General features: G+C 56.1%; 5 protein-coding genes across 5 annotated transcripts; 3 read left to right on the top strand and 2 right to left on the bottom strand.

Moving 5' to 3' along the window:
• Positions 1-1748: 1748 nt before the first annotated feature.
• Positions 1749-4300, bottom strand: B0H64DRAFT_438695 (uncharacterized protein; the record flags this gene model as incomplete). The annotated part of the gene is made up of 10 exons (XM_062806367.1): positions 1749-2297; positions 2355-2428; positions 2484-2715; positions 2781-2968; positions 3022-3112; positions 3164-3305; positions 3372-3680; positions 3739-3819; positions 3876-3927; positions 4186-4300. 10 exons carry the CDS (start codon positions 4298-4300, stop codon positions 1749-1751), a joined length of 1833 nt encoding a protein of 610 aa, XP_062661720.1.
• A 2320-nt stretch (positions 4301-6620) lies between these two features.
• On the top strand, positions 6621-8081 carry B0H64DRAFT_68311 (complex I intermediate-associated protein 30-domain-containing protein). The gene is made up of 2 exons (XM_062808612.1): positions 6621-6951; positions 7017-8081. Exons 1-2 carry the CDS (start codon positions 6873-6875, stop codon positions 7772-7774), a joined length of 837 nt encoding a protein of 278 aa, XP_062661719.1. The 5' UTR covers positions 6621-6872; the 3' UTR covers positions 7775-8081.
• On the bottom strand, positions 8082-9744 carry B0H64DRAFT_68312 (uncharacterized protein). The gene has a single exon (XM_062808613.1). It carries the CDS (start codon positions 9400-9402, stop codon positions 8389-8391), a length of 1014 nt encoding a protein of 337 aa, XP_062661718.1. The 5' UTR covers positions 9403-9744; the 3' UTR covers positions 8082-8388.
• A 704-nt stretch (positions 9745-10448) lies between these two features.
• On the top strand, positions 10449-14380 carry B0H64DRAFT_384419 (uncharacterized protein). The gene has a single exon (XM_062803002.1). The coding sequence runs from the start codon at positions 10562-10564 to the stop codon at positions 13925-13927; it is 3366 nt and encodes a 1121-aa protein (XP_062661717.1). The 5' UTR covers positions 10449-10561; the 3' UTR covers positions 13928-14380.
• A 132-nt stretch (positions 14381-14512) lies between these two features.
• On the top strand, positions 14513-16022 carry B0H64DRAFT_384418 (uncharacterized protein). The gene has a single exon (XM_062803001.1). It carries the CDS (start codon positions 14638-14640, stop codon positions 15553-15555), a length of 918 nt encoding a protein of 305 aa, XP_062661716.1. The 5' UTR covers positions 14513-14637; the 3' UTR covers positions 15556-16022.
• The last annotated feature ends 388 nt before the right edge of the window (positions 16023-16410 follow it).

Here is a 16410-nt window from a genome sequence, read left to right as displayed (position 1 = left end):
CCACTCCTCGGCGCCTTTCCTCGACCAAAGTTTATCGTGCAGCGCTGCCTGTCTGCCGACGTGCTTTTCTCGGTTGTTTCGTTGCTACCGCTCTAATTTCGGAACGGCCCGTCGACGGGCGCTCCCGACCGCATTGCTCACTCACCGGACGCAATGAAGTTCAGGGCGAGCGGCAGGGCTATCAACAATAGCGGTTAGTTTCCATCCCTTCATGGGGGATCAGCCGGACGCGGAAAGAGTGTTTCTTCTCGTTTTCCCGCCCCGCCGGGGGAGATGGATATCCTAACCCGTCTGAGTTCTGTTGGCAGCCAGGAACTCGCCCTTGCTCTGGTTCCTGAACTTCCAGGCAACGCCTGTCCCCAATATCCTGCGCAATACGTTAGCGGGGAGGTCTCACACGCTCGGCTCTGGTGGGACTCCAGGAGCAAATTCTCAGTTTTAATCTCACAAAAATACGCCATATGTCACGTAGACGAGGGCGTTGGACGCCTCGAAGGACGGTTGTCCCATGCTTGATGGTGTTGATGCTGCTGATGCTTATAATACAACGAGAAACGTTGATGTTCGATCCTGAGCCCGGTGCTCTTTTCTCTCAATGAAGTAGCCTCGAATGGGAACAGAGACGGAACCCCAATCAAAGTGGGAGCTGCGGCTTTTGAAGGCCGCCTGCGACCTTCCCTTCTCCAACCCACTGCCTCGGGTTCTGCACCGAACTTTTCACAGGCTCTGACCAATGGATTCAGGGCCAGACACCAGTTCCAGGAGGCTAAACCATGCAGAGGGAAGGTCCGAAGCCCGCTGCAGGTGATTGCGCGTGGGGGTGTGGGCAGCAGAGGGTGGCGGGCCCACTGTCTTTGGCAGAATTGGGTGGTGCCAAGCTGTTGTTGAGGGGCCTGGCCCGCAGACACCCGCAGCAACAAACCCACCTTCGTTGTTACTCTGTTTCTCTCTCCTTACTCATCAACACCACCACCAGAAGCAAAGCATCACCAATCGAACGAAAACATGGAATGAAATTGCAGTTGAATTTTGTCTCATACCTCTGTGGAGTGATATAGCAACATCAGGAAGCCATATCGAGTCATCTCAACGTTAGATACATCTCGATACCCATAACTCTCCCGCGCTACTCCCAAATTAACGAGGATGTGACAGTTCCCAAACTCTTGGAAACAAAAGAGACCCAGATAAGAAAAGGTGGTTCCCTGGTAGCTTTACCTGGCGTCGGCGGTGCCACTCGCCCGCCATGTTCTGCGCCACGGAACCGATAAACTGACAAAGAGATTTTCCTCTACACACCAACGCCTCGCTCATGAGAACCCGTCGTCGTCCAGGCGCCATGCGCCAAATTAAGTCTAAATAGACTCTTGAACTCCGCAACCAGGGCAAAAGAGAGAGAGACGCCAGGAAACAAGGATGCCGAAGCACCATGACTTTCCTCATCAAGTCATGAATCGCCCAAGGTCGTCGCTGGACCGAGCAGACAAGAGTCGTGAAAGTCGTAATCGCCCGTTACAGGCGGAGTCGGAGACTGGTCAGGTCTCCGTCGATAAGTTTTGGTTTCCATCCCAAAGATGAGATGCATGACCGACCGAGATTAGACAGCAGGGCCTTGCCTGCCGACGAAAGAAAACCGAAATGGGAAAGATGCAGATGGTGAACCGAGCGATGGAAGGAACGGATGCTGAGTACGTCTGACAGTATAAGATGACATAGGAGAGGAGAAGAAGATGTCGATGCGTCTTCTCCTAAGCGCCGCCGTGGAAGTAGTGGTTCTCACGGGGACCACCGCGGGTGGGGGTCTCGGTCGGCGCGGCCGGCGCGTTGGTGGCGCCGACGGGCGGGGTGTAGCCCCAGAAAGCGTGGCCGGTGACGGGGTCCAGGGCGTAGGACATGCCGGGCCACAAGCCGCCCGCGTAGCTGTACGGGTTGGGCGCGAAGGGGGTGGCGGATGGCGTCACGGGGAGGCCGCTGGCGCCAAGCAGCGGCTGCCCGCCGGCCGGAGCAGCGGGGCTCGGCGCGGGGTAGCCGAAGGGGGCGAACGACGGGCCGGCGCCGGGGTGGTTGTAGCCCTGATGGGCGGGAGGGGCCGACGTCTCTTTCCTAGCAGAGAAGCGACCGCCGGAAGGCATGGGCGACCTGCCGGCGGCGGCGGCAGCGGCGGCTGTTCTTGGCGTCTTGGGCGTGGTTGACGACCTGGTCGAAAACGCCTGAGACTTCACACGGCGGGGAGTGCCATGATGCTTGAAGACCTTCCGCTCAACTTTGATGGCGTTGCCGCGGAAGAAAGTGTCATGCTATCGGCCGCAGTTAGCACCAATTTGACCAGCCAGTGGTTGATGAGCGAAACTTACAAAGTTCTGGACCGCTTCGTCCGGAGTGTCAGCCCTGGCGAACTCGACGAACGCGAAAGCCCGGGTGATGTGGCCTGCATGTTGGTTAGTACCTTAACCGAATTTCTTGTCAAAGAGCAATGAATTGACCATGATAGTTGGGACGCGCAATAACGTTGGCGTCCAGGATTTCGCCGACGGGGGAGAAGAGATTAATAATCTCTTGCTTCTGGGTGTCGACGGGCAGATTTCCGATAAAGACAGAACGACGGTCCACATCGTACTTGCGGAGGAATTCCTCGTCGGCGTCGGTGCGCGAGATAAAGTTCTTCTTCTTCATATCAAAGGCATCGATGCAGTAACCGTCGTGCTGGCGGACGGCCTGTGGGAAAACGTCAGTACGCAAACGACATGGTCTGATGTGGCACCGGGCGATCTGAGGCTTACCGTGTTGAGATCGCGCTTGGGATCAAACCTGGCGAACTCGACGAGAATAGCCGTGGGGATGTCCATGGCTGTGCACATTTGGGCGCTGAGCGGCTCGCACTTGCTGAGCTCGCCATACGGCTCCACGATCTCCCGGGCAGTGTCGGTGGTGACCTCGTCACCGTTGCGGCTGTAGATGACGAAGGTCCCTAGGTCTTGATCAACGAAGGCTCTTTGAGCGACGAGGGAATGCGACACTTACGGTTGGCCTTGACCATCTCGGTGCGGCAGGGACGGCCGAGGATCATGATGCCTCTTCCCTCGTCTATGGCGACCTTGGCGTCCTCGTCATTCTGCTGAATGTTAGAAACCTGAATTTCATAGGATGATCGCTAGTAATTCACAGTATACTGGGCGAAGGCATAGGGCATCCCAGTGACGCCTCCCTTGACCTCACGACGGATCTTGACGAAGACGGTGCCGAACTGGCTGAACTCGCGAGTGACCGCGGCCTCGAGGGCGTGGTCGTTTTTGGACTCGGGCAGACTGGTGAGTTTAATCGTTAGACTTGTTCCTTGGTTGGGAGTGAAAATGTAAACAAAACAAACTTACTTGGCAACAAACACGCAAGCGCTGGGAGGGTAGATGCCCTGGGCATCAATACCGCCGACGTCCTGGCGAGAGGAAAAACTGCGGAGGGGGCGCTGGCTAGGCGTCAACGACATGGTGTGCGGCGTGGTCACGGAACGAGTCAGGCGGCGCTCCTCTGCCTCGGTTCCGGGAATGTTGACGGCTTGGCCTTCATCGAAGGAGGTCATGACCGGAGTGGCGAAGGCCCGAACAGGCTTCGCGGGGGCCTTCCCGGTGGGCGACTCGAAAATGTCGCCGCTCGGCGTGTTGCCAACCTGGAAAGGAGACGAGCTAAAGCGAGCAAAAGTCAACAGATGTCCACCCGGGTGCCAAAATAAGGGTGTCTTACGTTGTACCGCGGTCAGAACCGGCAGACCCAGTGCTTGAAGCAATGCTCATATGGCTGATCTCTTCGGTGACGGAGGAGAACCTTATTCATGTCAGCGAGTGAAGCAGAGAAGCTTTCGTGGTCCAAGGGCAACTTACCGAACACGGGGAGGAGAGTCGTCCAGGCTGGCAGCGGACAGACGGGCGCCAGCTACGAGAGTGTCAGCGTTGCCAATGTCGGCTGAAACGTCAATAAGCGAAGCACCCCATTGGGAACACCGTCAGGTCTCGCACTGCCCTCGCGGTCGATGCCGTCAAAACAAGTGTTCCAGCTCACAGCGCCCATCTCATGCCACATATCATGAGGCGGGATGAGCGAGCCGCTGCAATGGAACTTGCAGGATACCCATCGATCGGGGAAATGAGGGTATTGGCAACACATTACCAACAAAAGGAGTTGGTCACTTACCGTCGTCGGAATCCGAGGAGCCGCTCGATGAAGCGTCGCTAAGGCTAAAGGAGCGGACACGACGAAGCTTTCCGGCAGAACCGCCAACCCTGTTTGCTCTAAGCAGGCCAGACATTGTTGCTGGCGATAAATTGATCGATTGATGGTCAAGTCGAAGGTTGAGATGCTTTCCGCGAGGGAGAGAATAATTGTTGGTTAAGGGCGAAGGATGCTCTTAAGAACTGTGAGAGCGGAGAAATGTAAGATGGGAAACCTGCTACTCTGGTGAGCCACGTCTTCCTGCCTTGCGGTAATGGAAAACCGGTGGTTAGTTTGGGTCGGTGGTCGACGCCAAACGCCAAACGCCAAACGCGAAACGCGAGATGGGGTCACGGGATGGGGCGTGATGCCTTTGATCCAACCACCACCGACCCTCAAGAAAGGCGGCGAGATGATGGAGAGAAAAGCGGGAATGGGTAAAGGAGTGGGAGGAGGGTACTGGGGAGAAGATGGTCTTACTGGTGACGGTGAACTGGATCGAGGACCGATGTTCTTGACTCGGTTCGGGGTTGAAAGGGGATTGTGTGGTGGTTTGGGTAGAAAGGGGAGAGGAAGTGGAGGAGGGGAGGGTGATTTATGTTTAGGAAAGGGAGGAAGGTGCAAGCAGGTGATCTGGTTGGTTTGTGAGGCTTGCGATGCCTTGCGACCTCGTGTTTCAGGCCGTCAACCACCAACTCTTGGGGAAGTTGGCCAACACTCTGAGACACTTGTCTCTTTGTAAAGAGGATCACGATCAAGGGAAATGCAAAGGGTGTGGGGGAGTGCTGCGCCCACCTCTGGGTTCAGTTTGGAAGCGTTCCAACGAGGCTGGTGTCGTGTCGTGTCGTGGTGGAGGGGAGAAGAGAAAGAAGATGGGGAATTTCCTCTGGTATTTGTGCCCATGAGAGGAATTAGGGCGTGTGATCAAGATCAAAGCCCATATCAGCCTGGGAGAACAGAAGCTGCGAATGAGGAAAATGACCTCCCGGTGACCTCCGTGTGAGCGGCGGCGAATAACGGAGCAGGATCAAGGTCGGGGGGCCGATTGTCGTTAATTTTCGGAGACTAATTTCGGCGCTAGGCACGGCACATCGGCCCCGTTTAGGGCTAATTCCAGCCGGTGACGACAATAGCATGGCCGGGCTGCTTCGCCTGCGTTGGCCCTCTTTCTAGTCTCGAGTTTAGACATTTGGATATATGGACTGAGGGCGTTCAGGGAGTGATCCGTGCGTTATTCGTTACTACCTATTTGTCTATGGACATTGTTAGGGTGTGCTAAAAATAGGAAAAGCTATTGCTGGTCTGTCAACTTGTGGGCACCTTGTGACCATAGCGTTAGGTTGAGTGAGGACGGAAGCACTGGGCACTGGTCGTTGGGGCGGTGTTGGGAGAACTAGTCACAAATATCAACTTCCTCCGTGGCCTGGTAAGAGCAAGCATTTGTGGAGAGTGAGTGGACCGTTCAAGCATACCTAATAGGGCTTGTTTGTGAGTCAAAGATCGCTTGAAGAGTGCTACCAAGTAAAGTAAAGGGATATGAGAAGCTTCATAACTCTCATGAATGTAAATCTGGGCACAATCAGAGCACATTCCTTGTTTACGTGGTGCAACTAGCTAGGTGAAGCCGGCTTGGAGGGCAATGAACTCGAGCCCAAGTCTTGAGTTGCTGAAACTATCTTATACTAGGCTCAACCTGAAGACGAGGATGTGTTCAAATTGTCTGATAATCTCCAGGAGACCAACACTAGAGTTGACCTTACAGAATCATAACTTGAGGTGACATTTAAAAACCTAGCAAGGAGGGTTTATTTGGCCATGAAGGGCTGATGAAAGGGTAGGCTTCTAGAAAGTATGGAATAATTAGTGGAATAACACAATGAACCCAGAAATATCTCAGAATCACAACCTAGAACCATGCTTCCTCTAAGCAATGATCTGCTGGACTGGATATGATATGGTTCACTTGAAAGATAATCGATAGATGTGCCGTTGTTAGAGCCTGTCACGACTTACACGACACGAGATATGGCCCGTGCACGACATAGATTTGGAGGTTCTGTCACAGGTGAGTGGGAATTATAGGACATTTTCCCCTAAGCTTCTAAACCCACGAGTGAATGTCACTTTCTATAGTGTACCTGATGGGAGTAAAAAACTGCCTTAGGTCTAGGCGTGTCCTTGTAGTGTGTCAAATCATTGTGAACTTTTCTGCATAATGACCCTGAGAAACCGGGCAAGTTCAAGAAATCAGTACCTATTCCATGCTTTATCAATTCCAATAAAATCTACCCCCTATGTGTAATGACAGTATTTCAAGTCTGAGCCTGATATTTTGGTGACCAGACTGTTTATTCTCGAAGGTTGAAAGAAGCACGTGGTTGAGCCCCCTCGAACCCACAATTCCTCTGTAGCTGTGGTGGGGATACACCCCTGTCGTGAATGTTGCTGGTTGCTTGATGACGACGTTCTCGAAAATCTACACAAGCTTCACCAGGACGAAATTGCATTGGACGGACTGGGCATCTCGAGCTCACTCCCCCAAACAGACTGCGCTGATGAACTTGAGAACATGCACAGAGCTTTAAATTACCTGGCGCTCTCGCCCACCCGGTAGCTGCAGAAGATTCTGGTCGCATCCCCGCCCTCAAACACCACACAGCTCGCCCACCATGCAGGCGACACGGCCGCTCTTGTTCAAGGGCTTCATTGGCCGCAGCGTCGACGAGCTCAAGAGGCTTTCCCATATTGGTATGCGCTGCCAATTGATCGAGCCTTGGCCATCCGGCGTCGCTAACCGCAGAACCTACCAACAGTTTTCAGCCTCGAAGGCATCAAGGGCGGCGCCGCCCCTTACGAACTCCACAACTTCCGCAGCCCGACCTCGATCCAGGACTGCAAGCTCATGTCCGACGTAGAGATTGGCGGCGTCTCGGAAGCAAACCTCGACTGGATACCCTCGCCGCCCGCCTCCTCGGGCCTCCAACGCCCATCCCCCAACTCCCTCGGCTACGCCCGGTTCCACGGAACTATCTCGACCCAACTCCCCAAAAACCGCCCCGACATCAAGCGAACCGGCTACGCGGCCTTCCGGACGCGGGACCGACCGCCCACCATCTTCGGGCGCAGCCTGTACAACATCGACCCGTACGTGTACCTGGCGCTGCGGGTCAAGTCGGACGGGCGCAGCTACTTCATCAACGTGCAGACGGAGTCGGTGGTGCCGACCGACCTGCACCAGCACCGGCTCTTCGTCAAGAAGCCGGGGGAGTGGGAGACGGTGCTGGTCAAGTGGAACGACTTTGTGCGCACCAACTACGGCTTCGTCGTCGAGCCCCAGACCGAGATCATGCGCCAGAAGGTCAAGTCCATCGGCATCGGCCTGACCGACAGGATACCCGGCCCGTTCGAGCTGTGCATCGAGCGGATGTGGGCGACGAATAGCGAGAGCGAGGCGGATACTGTGTTGGAGGCGCCGTCAGTGAAGTCTAAGGAAGCGGCCGATGGGCCGCCGCCGAAGGAAGGGAAACTAAAGACGAAACAAGGGCAGAAGATTGGTTGGGGGGATAAATGATGGGAGGGTAGTGTATATCGGGGCTGTATGGAGTGCTATTCTCACGACACGTTATTTTTGAGGGCGCTGGGGCACACCCGAGATTGGGTACCTAAAAAAACAGGGGAACAGGGAGCGGTTGTTACGGTTGCGAGTCGAGCGGTTTACTGCGTTGGCGTTAACTGACTGGCATATCTACATGTATATCACCGAGCCTCTTGGCTATCGCTCTGTACGAATAACAGTCAAATGTGAAAGTCTAACATTTGGCTAACGTTTGACCCCACGGCATCTCGAATTACTCTGCCGCGGATGCGCCAACACCACACCACGGCCGGGCTGAACGACCAAACGATGCCCGGGGAAATACTGTCCGATGCCATGACCGTTCATTTTCTACGCCTTTCCCACAAATATTAGGAAGCCTCCCATTTTCCAGAGCCGTTACAACCCAGTCCCATGGAACCCAAACCTACAAATGCAATTACCCCCAAACCGTCGAGTTAATATGCCAAACGCCGCCGAGATGCACATAATCCAACAACCATATTCATCAAGCACAATTGCCCTCTTTGCCCCTATCCCTAATAACTGTGTCAGGCCGTGGCGTCAAACCGAGGGGAGACAACCAGTACTTACCACTCACGCTTCTCACCAGCCTTGCTCCACCGCACATCGTCGATGTCCTTCTCCCCGCCTTTTTCCCACTGCCTGACCTGCTCTTCGGTAAAACCAGCTGCGCGGAGCCGCTCAGCGCCCTGCTGTTTCCATTTCTGCCGGTCTCGGAATGTCTCGACCGCCTCGTCCCAGTCGCCGGTCGCGGCCGGTTCCTCCGGTTGCACGTCAGAGGCTGGGTCATAGTCTTCGGAAAACCGACCGTCCATTGCCGCAGCGCCCCGAATGGCGCCTCTCCCGCGCGTCCTGATAGGGGGGTTTGACGGTGGCGCTGGACCGATAAGCTCCTCGAGCGGGTCGGATTCGTCTCCCTCGGCCAACCCGCTAGTCTTGGAGGTGGTTGCGGATTCGTCGCCCTCCCGGAGTAACCGTCCGTAGCTTTTGCGCTGAGATGACTCGCTGGCGATCAGATCATGATCGTTGCCGGATTTCCCCCGCCGTGACCTTGAGTGCCGTGGCCGATTGTCCTCGTCACTGCTGCTCAGCGGTGAGCGATCGCGGTGCTTGCGATCCCTCTGTCGCGGCGAGCGCGACCTGTCTCTATGGCGGCGGTGGTCGCTCGTTGTTTGGTCGTCGTGCTTTCTGCGCGGTCGCTGCCCTTCTTCTTTGTCTCCTTGTCCCGTGCTGTGCCTGCTGCGTCGGTGATCCCGGTCGCGAGACCGATATCGAGGCTCTTCTTTGTCCCGGCCAGCATCTCTTTGCCTCCGGCTCTCGTCCCGTTCAGTCCCATGCGGTCGCTTCCGCCCTTGTAAAATCGAGGATATGTCGCCCAGTTGCCGGCGTCTCAGGTCCGAGGCACTGGGGTTAGTCTTGCGCCGTTTCTTCTCCTCGGCTTCGGTCAGGTTGTGGAGTCGAGCCTGGGCTTCTGCGGCCTCTTTCGCTAGGAGAGCGGCATTATGGTTCGTCGTCTCTTTGATGATGCGCCCCAGGAAGCGCGTGTTCGGCTTCGCCTTGTTCGCCGGTCTATGTGACATGAGTTACCGGGGTCCAATAAACGTCGTTGTCTGGATTCGAGAGTACTGACTTCGTTGACCTGAAGGCTTCAAGGCCCATTGAAGAGTACTTGATGGCTGTGTCGCTCGCCTCTTTTGCCATAAGCTCCGCGACGGCATCGTCGGTCAATATGGTGTCGTGGTTCAAGCGGCGCGCCTCCATATTACCGTAGCCGGGAAAGCCAGCGAGGGGCTTGGAAAATATACGGAGCGAAGATGTCTGGGACGGTGACGTGGTCGAAGTAGCACTTAGGTAGGACGTGCTCGTGTTTCAAGGTAGGCGCACGAGGTTTATCAATCGTTCCGGCAAGCGCTTTCGAGTCCCATATCGATTAGTGAGCTCCACTCGCCAATCGTTCCCGCCGAACCCCACGCGGGATCTTCGCTCCACAGGCACCAACCACACGAGCAGTCATTGAAGTCACCCAAGACACACCTGTTTCATGTATTTCGAACTTGGAGTCCTTTTCTAGAACTGGTCTTCGCATACAGTTAGGTATCTTGATTGTTTCTGTTCCGGATGAGGGATCGAGTGCTCTTCGTCCTTGTCGCTAATTCGAGACTCTCACTTACCCTGTCATTGTGCTCCCCAAGCAGCCCCAATTTCATGCCTTCCGGAGCCACAACGTCATTGAACACTCAACGATGACATAGGTACTTCGTACAATGCAGAGCATCATCCATTAAAGGTCTGGCATGGTATAAAGAGGAATAAAAGGGTTTCCTAAGATAGAAAAGTCGGCCCTTGGGGATCATTGCTTTGTGAATTCTTCGCGATTGAAACACACCTTGGGTTCCGTTTTCACTTGGAGAATTACATGGATTCAATGAACACAAACGACTTCCATCCATGATGCAGCAACCCGTATGAAAGTTCGCAGCAAGCGACGGGAGCTCCCTGGGGTGCCATTCGGCCTAAAAGGGGGCTGGGTGCCCCTCCACTAAACGCGAGCACGGCCCCATATGGACGTGCTTTTTAGGAGCCCCTCAGGCGGCCCCCACTATAGTCCGAATAACAAACGTTGAATCGCCAGACGGCAGTTTCCACATCCAGCACGTCCACTCCGTACTTCGTACCACATCTCCAATCAATTGAGGCGCGCCCGTCTCTGAGATTCACCACCGCCTCGTTGCACGCAAGATGGACGCCCTCCAGCAAAAGGTCGATTCCATCAGCGGCGAGGTGAGCCAGGTCAGCGATGCCCTGCGGGGGTATCTCGAGAACGGTGTCGCCTCGGGTCGCAAAGTGCAACCGCCGAAAACGAAAGCCGGGCGGGAACTGTTGCAGCATCTCTTAGGTCGTCTTGACCAGGTCACCACCGGGTTGAATGATGTCCGAGGGATAGCCGTTCCTCACATCTCACCTTCCCCGTCGGCGGTTCGCGGGCTCGACACGCCTTTATCATCAAATACTCCTCCCGTCTCACAACATCTTCCGCCATCTCGATCTGGTCAACAACAACCTGAGTGTCAAACATCCCAGGTCACCAACCGCGATCACGACAACAACCACGACACAAACGATAACTCACTGGTCCCGGCCCCCAAGGCAGAGCTCAAATCAGCTTTCTCACCACCTATTCCGGCGGTTCCCTCCACCACAAGCCAGGGTTATCCCCTCCCACGTTCGCCGCCATGTGGGATCACATTGAGTGATGGCTCTGTATATCAAAGCCCATTGCCCTCCGACCATGCGTCACCCCTCTTCGACTGTACTTACCAAGACATCCATATTTTGAACGAGGAGCTCCTGGAGATGTACTCCAGCCACCCTGTCGTCCGGGATGTGGGATATTTCAAGCTGCAAGTCCGGGGCCTCCCGCCACTCGACGTGCGGAAGGTGGCTCGCCCAAGCAAAAACCATGCGACATCATTCAGTTATAAGTCCGACCGATTGGGGCTCGTCAAGGTCGATACCGGCAAGAGGTTTAAGTTCGCCTCGCCACATCTCCCGTTACCCATGAGTGCCAAGATGGATTGGTCTCTGGCAGAGCAGAAGGACCTCTGGAATTCCTCCGCCGCGGATCCGCCGAAAGGAACCCGGCCGTATATCATCGGGAACCCGCTGTTTCACGACGTCGAGCTTTCCCCTGGCGAGAAGCTACGGCGCAGAGGGCGCACTGCGCTTGAGGGCATCAACACTCAATATGTCTACTTCAACCTCACGGGCAAAACCATCACAACGATGCACAGGGAGGACGCTCATGTGCGATCTGAGAACCTCCTCCGCTCTGGGCAGCATAAGTTCTGGTGCTTCATCAAACCCACCTCCGCCAACAAACTGGAGGAGAGGATGGCCATCGAATATCCTGAGATGCGCCGATGCTCACAGGCCGTGAGGCACCTCAGCCGCCACATCCCGCCGGCCAAACTAGACGAGTGGGGTGTCGAATACACGCTCGACTACTGCGTCCCGGGGCAAGCTGTCGTGACGGAACCGGGGACCTATCACCAGGTTTTGAACCTCGGGCCGAACTACGCCATCGCCATCAACTTGGAATACAGGTCGTCCCCGGACATGCCGCCGAATTACAAATTCTGCGATCGACTCTGCCCTGACAAGTTCGCTATGACTGCAGACGACTTTCAGATCCAGGACAAGCCACTACCTCCTGTTGAACAACAACTACCTCGCACCCCCGAGACCACTGGGTCACAAGACGGACGCACAGCTCAGGTTATTGAACATGTCGCTGGCCTGCGAGCCGACCCCGCGCCCTTGCGGCCTATGCAATCAACCACCCCTCCCCCTGAACACGATGCGCTAGGCAAGCAGGAGTTAGCGAAACCACAACCACCGCAAGCGATTCCTGAAATGCACGACGGATCTATATCCGCGAGCACTCCGGGTAAGGGGAATGCCGCGCTGCCTCCATCGGGACTCCCGGGCAATATTGTGCAGCAATCCCAACCGCCGGACCCGCTGTTTACCGCAGGCTCAATGATTCCTTCGGGACAAGGCTTGTTGGCTGCATCCGGACCTCCCGAGCAGCTTAGTATGACATCAGAAGAGTGTAGTCGAGGAGTGATTCTCCCTCCAGCACAGGCACAAAACCCCACTCCGGACGCTACCGCAAAATCCGCCCAGATCGTTTCGCAAGGCTCTCCCCTCGGGGAGCAAGGCACGGGTTATCGTGAGGATTTTGAAACAGCGACGGAAGTGCTGGCGCCTTTACGGAAAACAGCACGGATGATAAACCCCGACAGAGAGTGCGACGCGCCTAATTCGAGGCCTTTAAAGAAGCAAAGAGTGGAATCTCCCATCACGCCGGTAACCCAAGACCGGTCCGTCACAGCTGCCTTTGAGCATCTATCGACGATGCTCAAAGACCGCGAGTCTGGCCGGGCTGGGAGCTTATTCGCTGAGAAACTCCACGGCAAATCAGCATTCGATCGTCTCGCGCAACTGGTCCGAGAATGGCGACGGTACTCCAAGTCGGTGCCGACAGTCCTGGGTAGGTTCGGGCTCGCCAAGTCAGTTGAGGAGACGGCCAACAGCTACCCAGAACTGCACATCTTCCTCTCGCGCTTCTTCAAAATGAAGGTGTCGATGTGTATCGAAAATGTCATGGCACAACCCGGGGAGCTCTCGCCGCATAACTATATGAACGGAATGCTGCACACTCTGGGATGGGCCGAGTCGAAACGCCCGCAACTCCACGACTACTTGCGGGAAGGCAAGTGCTGGGCCACGATTTGCGGCGAGTACGACGGCCTTCTCTGCCTCATTGGCCCCGACTCGGATTGCCTGGATCTCGCGTTGTTCAAGGACGAAGTCGCTCGGTTCCACGCCGCGCTCGACACCGACTTTGTGCGTAAACTGTGCGGCGCCGGCGCCATTCTCCAGAAGTCCGTCTGGGAATGCCTCGAGCTCCCGGAGTTTATCTGGGAGAGCACCACCACCACCTGGCTTCCCGTTGATCGAATCTCTCCCCTCCTGGTCTCATTTCGCCTCCTCAAGGGAAACCATTACGACGAACACAAAGGGTTTTATTGGCCTCGCCCGACACGATGGCACGGGTGTTGGCCGACCGACCCCAGCATTGTTATGCCTGGCGACGCCTTCTGCGGTCTCTGCCCACAGAGCTACTGCCGCTGCGCCGAGCTCAACGTGCCGGAGATCCCCCGCATCGCAGACGACGGATCTAAGGGGTCCGGCGTCCGTTCTATGGGGCCGCACAGAGCGCACGTTATCCTGGGCGAGCTGGTCGGCGAGCTGGTGCCGGTGGGCTCCAGCGCTCCCGGCTGGTCCATGGTGCTCCGCCGCCCGGACATCGAAGACGAGGCAGTAGCGGAGATTTGCCCCGCCCGCATGGGCAACTGGGTGCGGAAGGTCAGGCACAACACGAACCCGTCGGCCGCCTTCAAGACCATGAAGATTACCGGGCGATGGAGGCAGATGCTCGTTGCGCTGAGGGATATCAGCGACGGCGAGGAGATCACGGCCAAGTACGGAAATGGGTATCTTAAGGATCAGCCCTATTCGCTTGTGGAAGGGTTGCATTGATGGGGTGTGGGCATCTTGTGGCGGTGACATGGTTGTGGAAGAGGGTGGAAAAGTACGTGTTGCTTGGGCTGTACTATCACTTCTGGGCTTCTGTTCTTGGGGGGCGTTACCTGTTTGACTTGGTCTTTGGGCTCTTTGCTCCGGTCTTTCCGCCTTTCAAGTGTTGAAGACGGGTCTCTATCAACCGGCAAGGACATTACGGCGCATCCATATAAGGACGGGTTGCTATTGGTGGCAGGAGTTCTACTTGCTTTCGCCTTAATGTCAGAAGACAACTGATTCAGTATTGTCGGCTACACTTTTGTCTCGAGGGTTGTCTATGGGTTATTATTCTGCAACATGGCTGCTACCACGACTTTCGCTCGGTCAGCGGCGGACTACTAGGGTACCAGCAGTTTTCTGCACTACATTACACGAATACAAAGTATAGCAAAAGTATTACAGGTATCGAGCGAATCGGCACTATCACGATGGAGGATGTGGTACTGTATTTGTACCTCAACCTAACCCACGCGGGTGCCACAGGGCAAGGGTTAGGGTCAAAATCTCTCGACACCCCACTGTCCCGATCTGGCAACCTCGTCAACAAAACATCACCTCGCGATCCAAGTCGAACGGGAAGGTTGGACGCCACCACGACAAAGCTACGCGCCCGAGAACATCGACCCCAAGAAAACAACCAACCGAGGAGCACCGACACACCGGACACCATGTCGCGTCCAACCTCCCCTCACAAACCGGACCAACAGCGCGCCGCCAAGGTCCTCCAGGCCCTCGAAGACCTACAATGCACCTCGGGCGACAGCAGCGACGAATACACCATCATCAAGCTCAGCGAGCCCATCTCCTCCTCCTCAGCCTCCAACAACAACAACCCCACCCCCGCCCCCGCCCGCACCTCCGACGTCTCAACCGCCTCCCTCGACACCCCCACCCCAACCTCCCTCGAAGCCGACCTGGCCCACTACCGCGAGCTGTTCGCCAAGCTGCGCTTCTCCTACGTCGAGCAAGTCACCAAGGAGAAATTCATCCGCGCCATCGTCGGCGACCCGCCGCAGATCGTCTCGGCGCAGGAGAACGCCGAGCTCGAGGCCGGCAACGCCGCCGCCAAGGCCGCGCTCAAGCGCCTCAAGACCGACGTCGCCGCTATGGTGGCGGAGCTGGAAACGCGCGGGAGGGGTTTGGTGGCGCGGTATGAGGTCGTGCGCGAGGAGCTGGCCGTGCTGAGGGCGCTGCCGGCGGAGATCGATGGGCTGGAGGAGCGGGTAAGGGATCTGAGGGCGCAGCATGCGCTGTTGAGGGCTGCCGGGGTAGGGCCTGAGATGAGTATGCCGTTGGGGAAGACGAGGGCGTTGGTGGAGGGGAGGCGGCGGGAGTTGGGGGGGTTGGAGAGGGAGGTGGAGGTGGTGGGGGGCCAGGTGCCGCGGAAGAGGAAGGAGGTGGAGAGGTTGAGGGGGGAGGTGGCGGCGCTGGAGAATCGGAGGGCGAATAGTGAGGCTGCGGCGAGGGAGGCGAAGAGGAGGAGGGAGAATGCGCAGGGCGGGGTCGAGGATGAGTTGGAGGCGAGGGGGCGCTGGTATAGAGCTTCGGAGACGGTGCTGAGGCAGGTGCTGGATCTGAAAGGGTGAGACGAACGGGCGTGCTCGGGGTGTTCTCGGTTTTGCTTTTGGGGTTCTACGGTGTCTAACGCGGTCATGGGTACACACACGGGATAAGGATGGGTGCAATGGGAGGACGGCAGGGTATTGGTTCGATCAAATGGGATGGGCTTGATTTGTTTTGACCTGGTCAGGCAAGCCTTAGGAGTTTGGTGCACATATGGGACATCCATAAAATGTTCACTGGTGTTCGGGGAAGGCTCGGGGTGGCTCGGGAGCTCTCGCACACAGTTCGGCTACTCAGCATACGATCCGCTGTTTCCGGGTTTTATCATTTGCCAGGCGGCATGATCTTTGTTTAGGTAACAAAGCAAAACAGTATTGGTGGTTTATCACGTCTGATGATGAAGATGGCCTGTTGGTGTGAAGGCTGTGCCGGCCGAAGCCATGCTCCCGGAGTCGAGGTTGTTTCCGAACTTAGGGCAACCACATTGAACGTAGGCGCCACCGTGGTACCTCGATGTCAAGCAACGTTTGACAGTCTTACAGTCTTTTGGTCCTAGTTCCTCGGGTAGGCATGATGGATTGGTCTGGTATGTTTGCATGGCTCTTTCGTGTTCCAGAGAAACACGAAACGAATGATCTTTCCGCGGTGAGGTCACACTGTTGCCCATCCAACGTACTGAGCTAGGACACAATTTATACAGCTTTACTTTTTACGACTCTACGACGAGTCTCAATCTTGCCATGCTTGTCCACCCAGCATGCTTTTCTTGGCCTGCAGGTCTCAGAACACGCGCCGAAGCTTGGCTCGAAGTCGTGAAGCAACGAGATCGCCGCGAAAAGAACGTTGTGCGAAGCATTGATAGGCCATCAGACACTATA

Source organism: Chaetomium fimeti, assembly GCF_033439085.1.
Source record: "Chaetomium fimeti strain CBS 168.71 chromosome Unknown B0H64scaffold_2, whole genome shotgun sequence".
Taxonomy (NCBI): Eukaryota; Fungi; Ascomycota; class Sordariomycetes; order Sordariales; family Chaetomiaceae; genus Chaetomium; species Chaetomium fimeti.
Note: the sequence above shows the minus strand (reverse complement) of the source record. Positions and strands in the feature narration are given on the sequence as shown.

Coding starts and splice junctions, on each gene's coding strand:
- B0H64DRAFT_68311 (XM_062808612.1), top strand. CDS start 6,873: ATGCAGGCGACACGGCCGCTCTTGTTCAAGGGCTTCATTGGCCGCAGC. Junction 6,952..7,016: donor CAAGAGGCTTTCCCATATTG/GTATGCGCTGCC, acceptor ACCTACCAACAG/TTTTCAGCCTCGAAGGCATC.
- B0H64DRAFT_384419 (XM_062803002.1), top strand. CDS start 10,562: ATGGACGCCCTCCAGCAAAAGGTCGATTCCATCAGCGGCGAGGTGAGC.
- B0H64DRAFT_68312 (XM_062808613.1), bottom strand. CDS start 9,402: ATGTCACATAGACCGGCGAACAAGGCGAAGCCGAACACGCGCTTCCTG.
- B0H64DRAFT_384418 (XM_062803001.1), top strand. CDS start 14,638: ATGTCGCGTCCAACCTCCCCTCACAAACCGGACCAACAGCGCGCCGCC.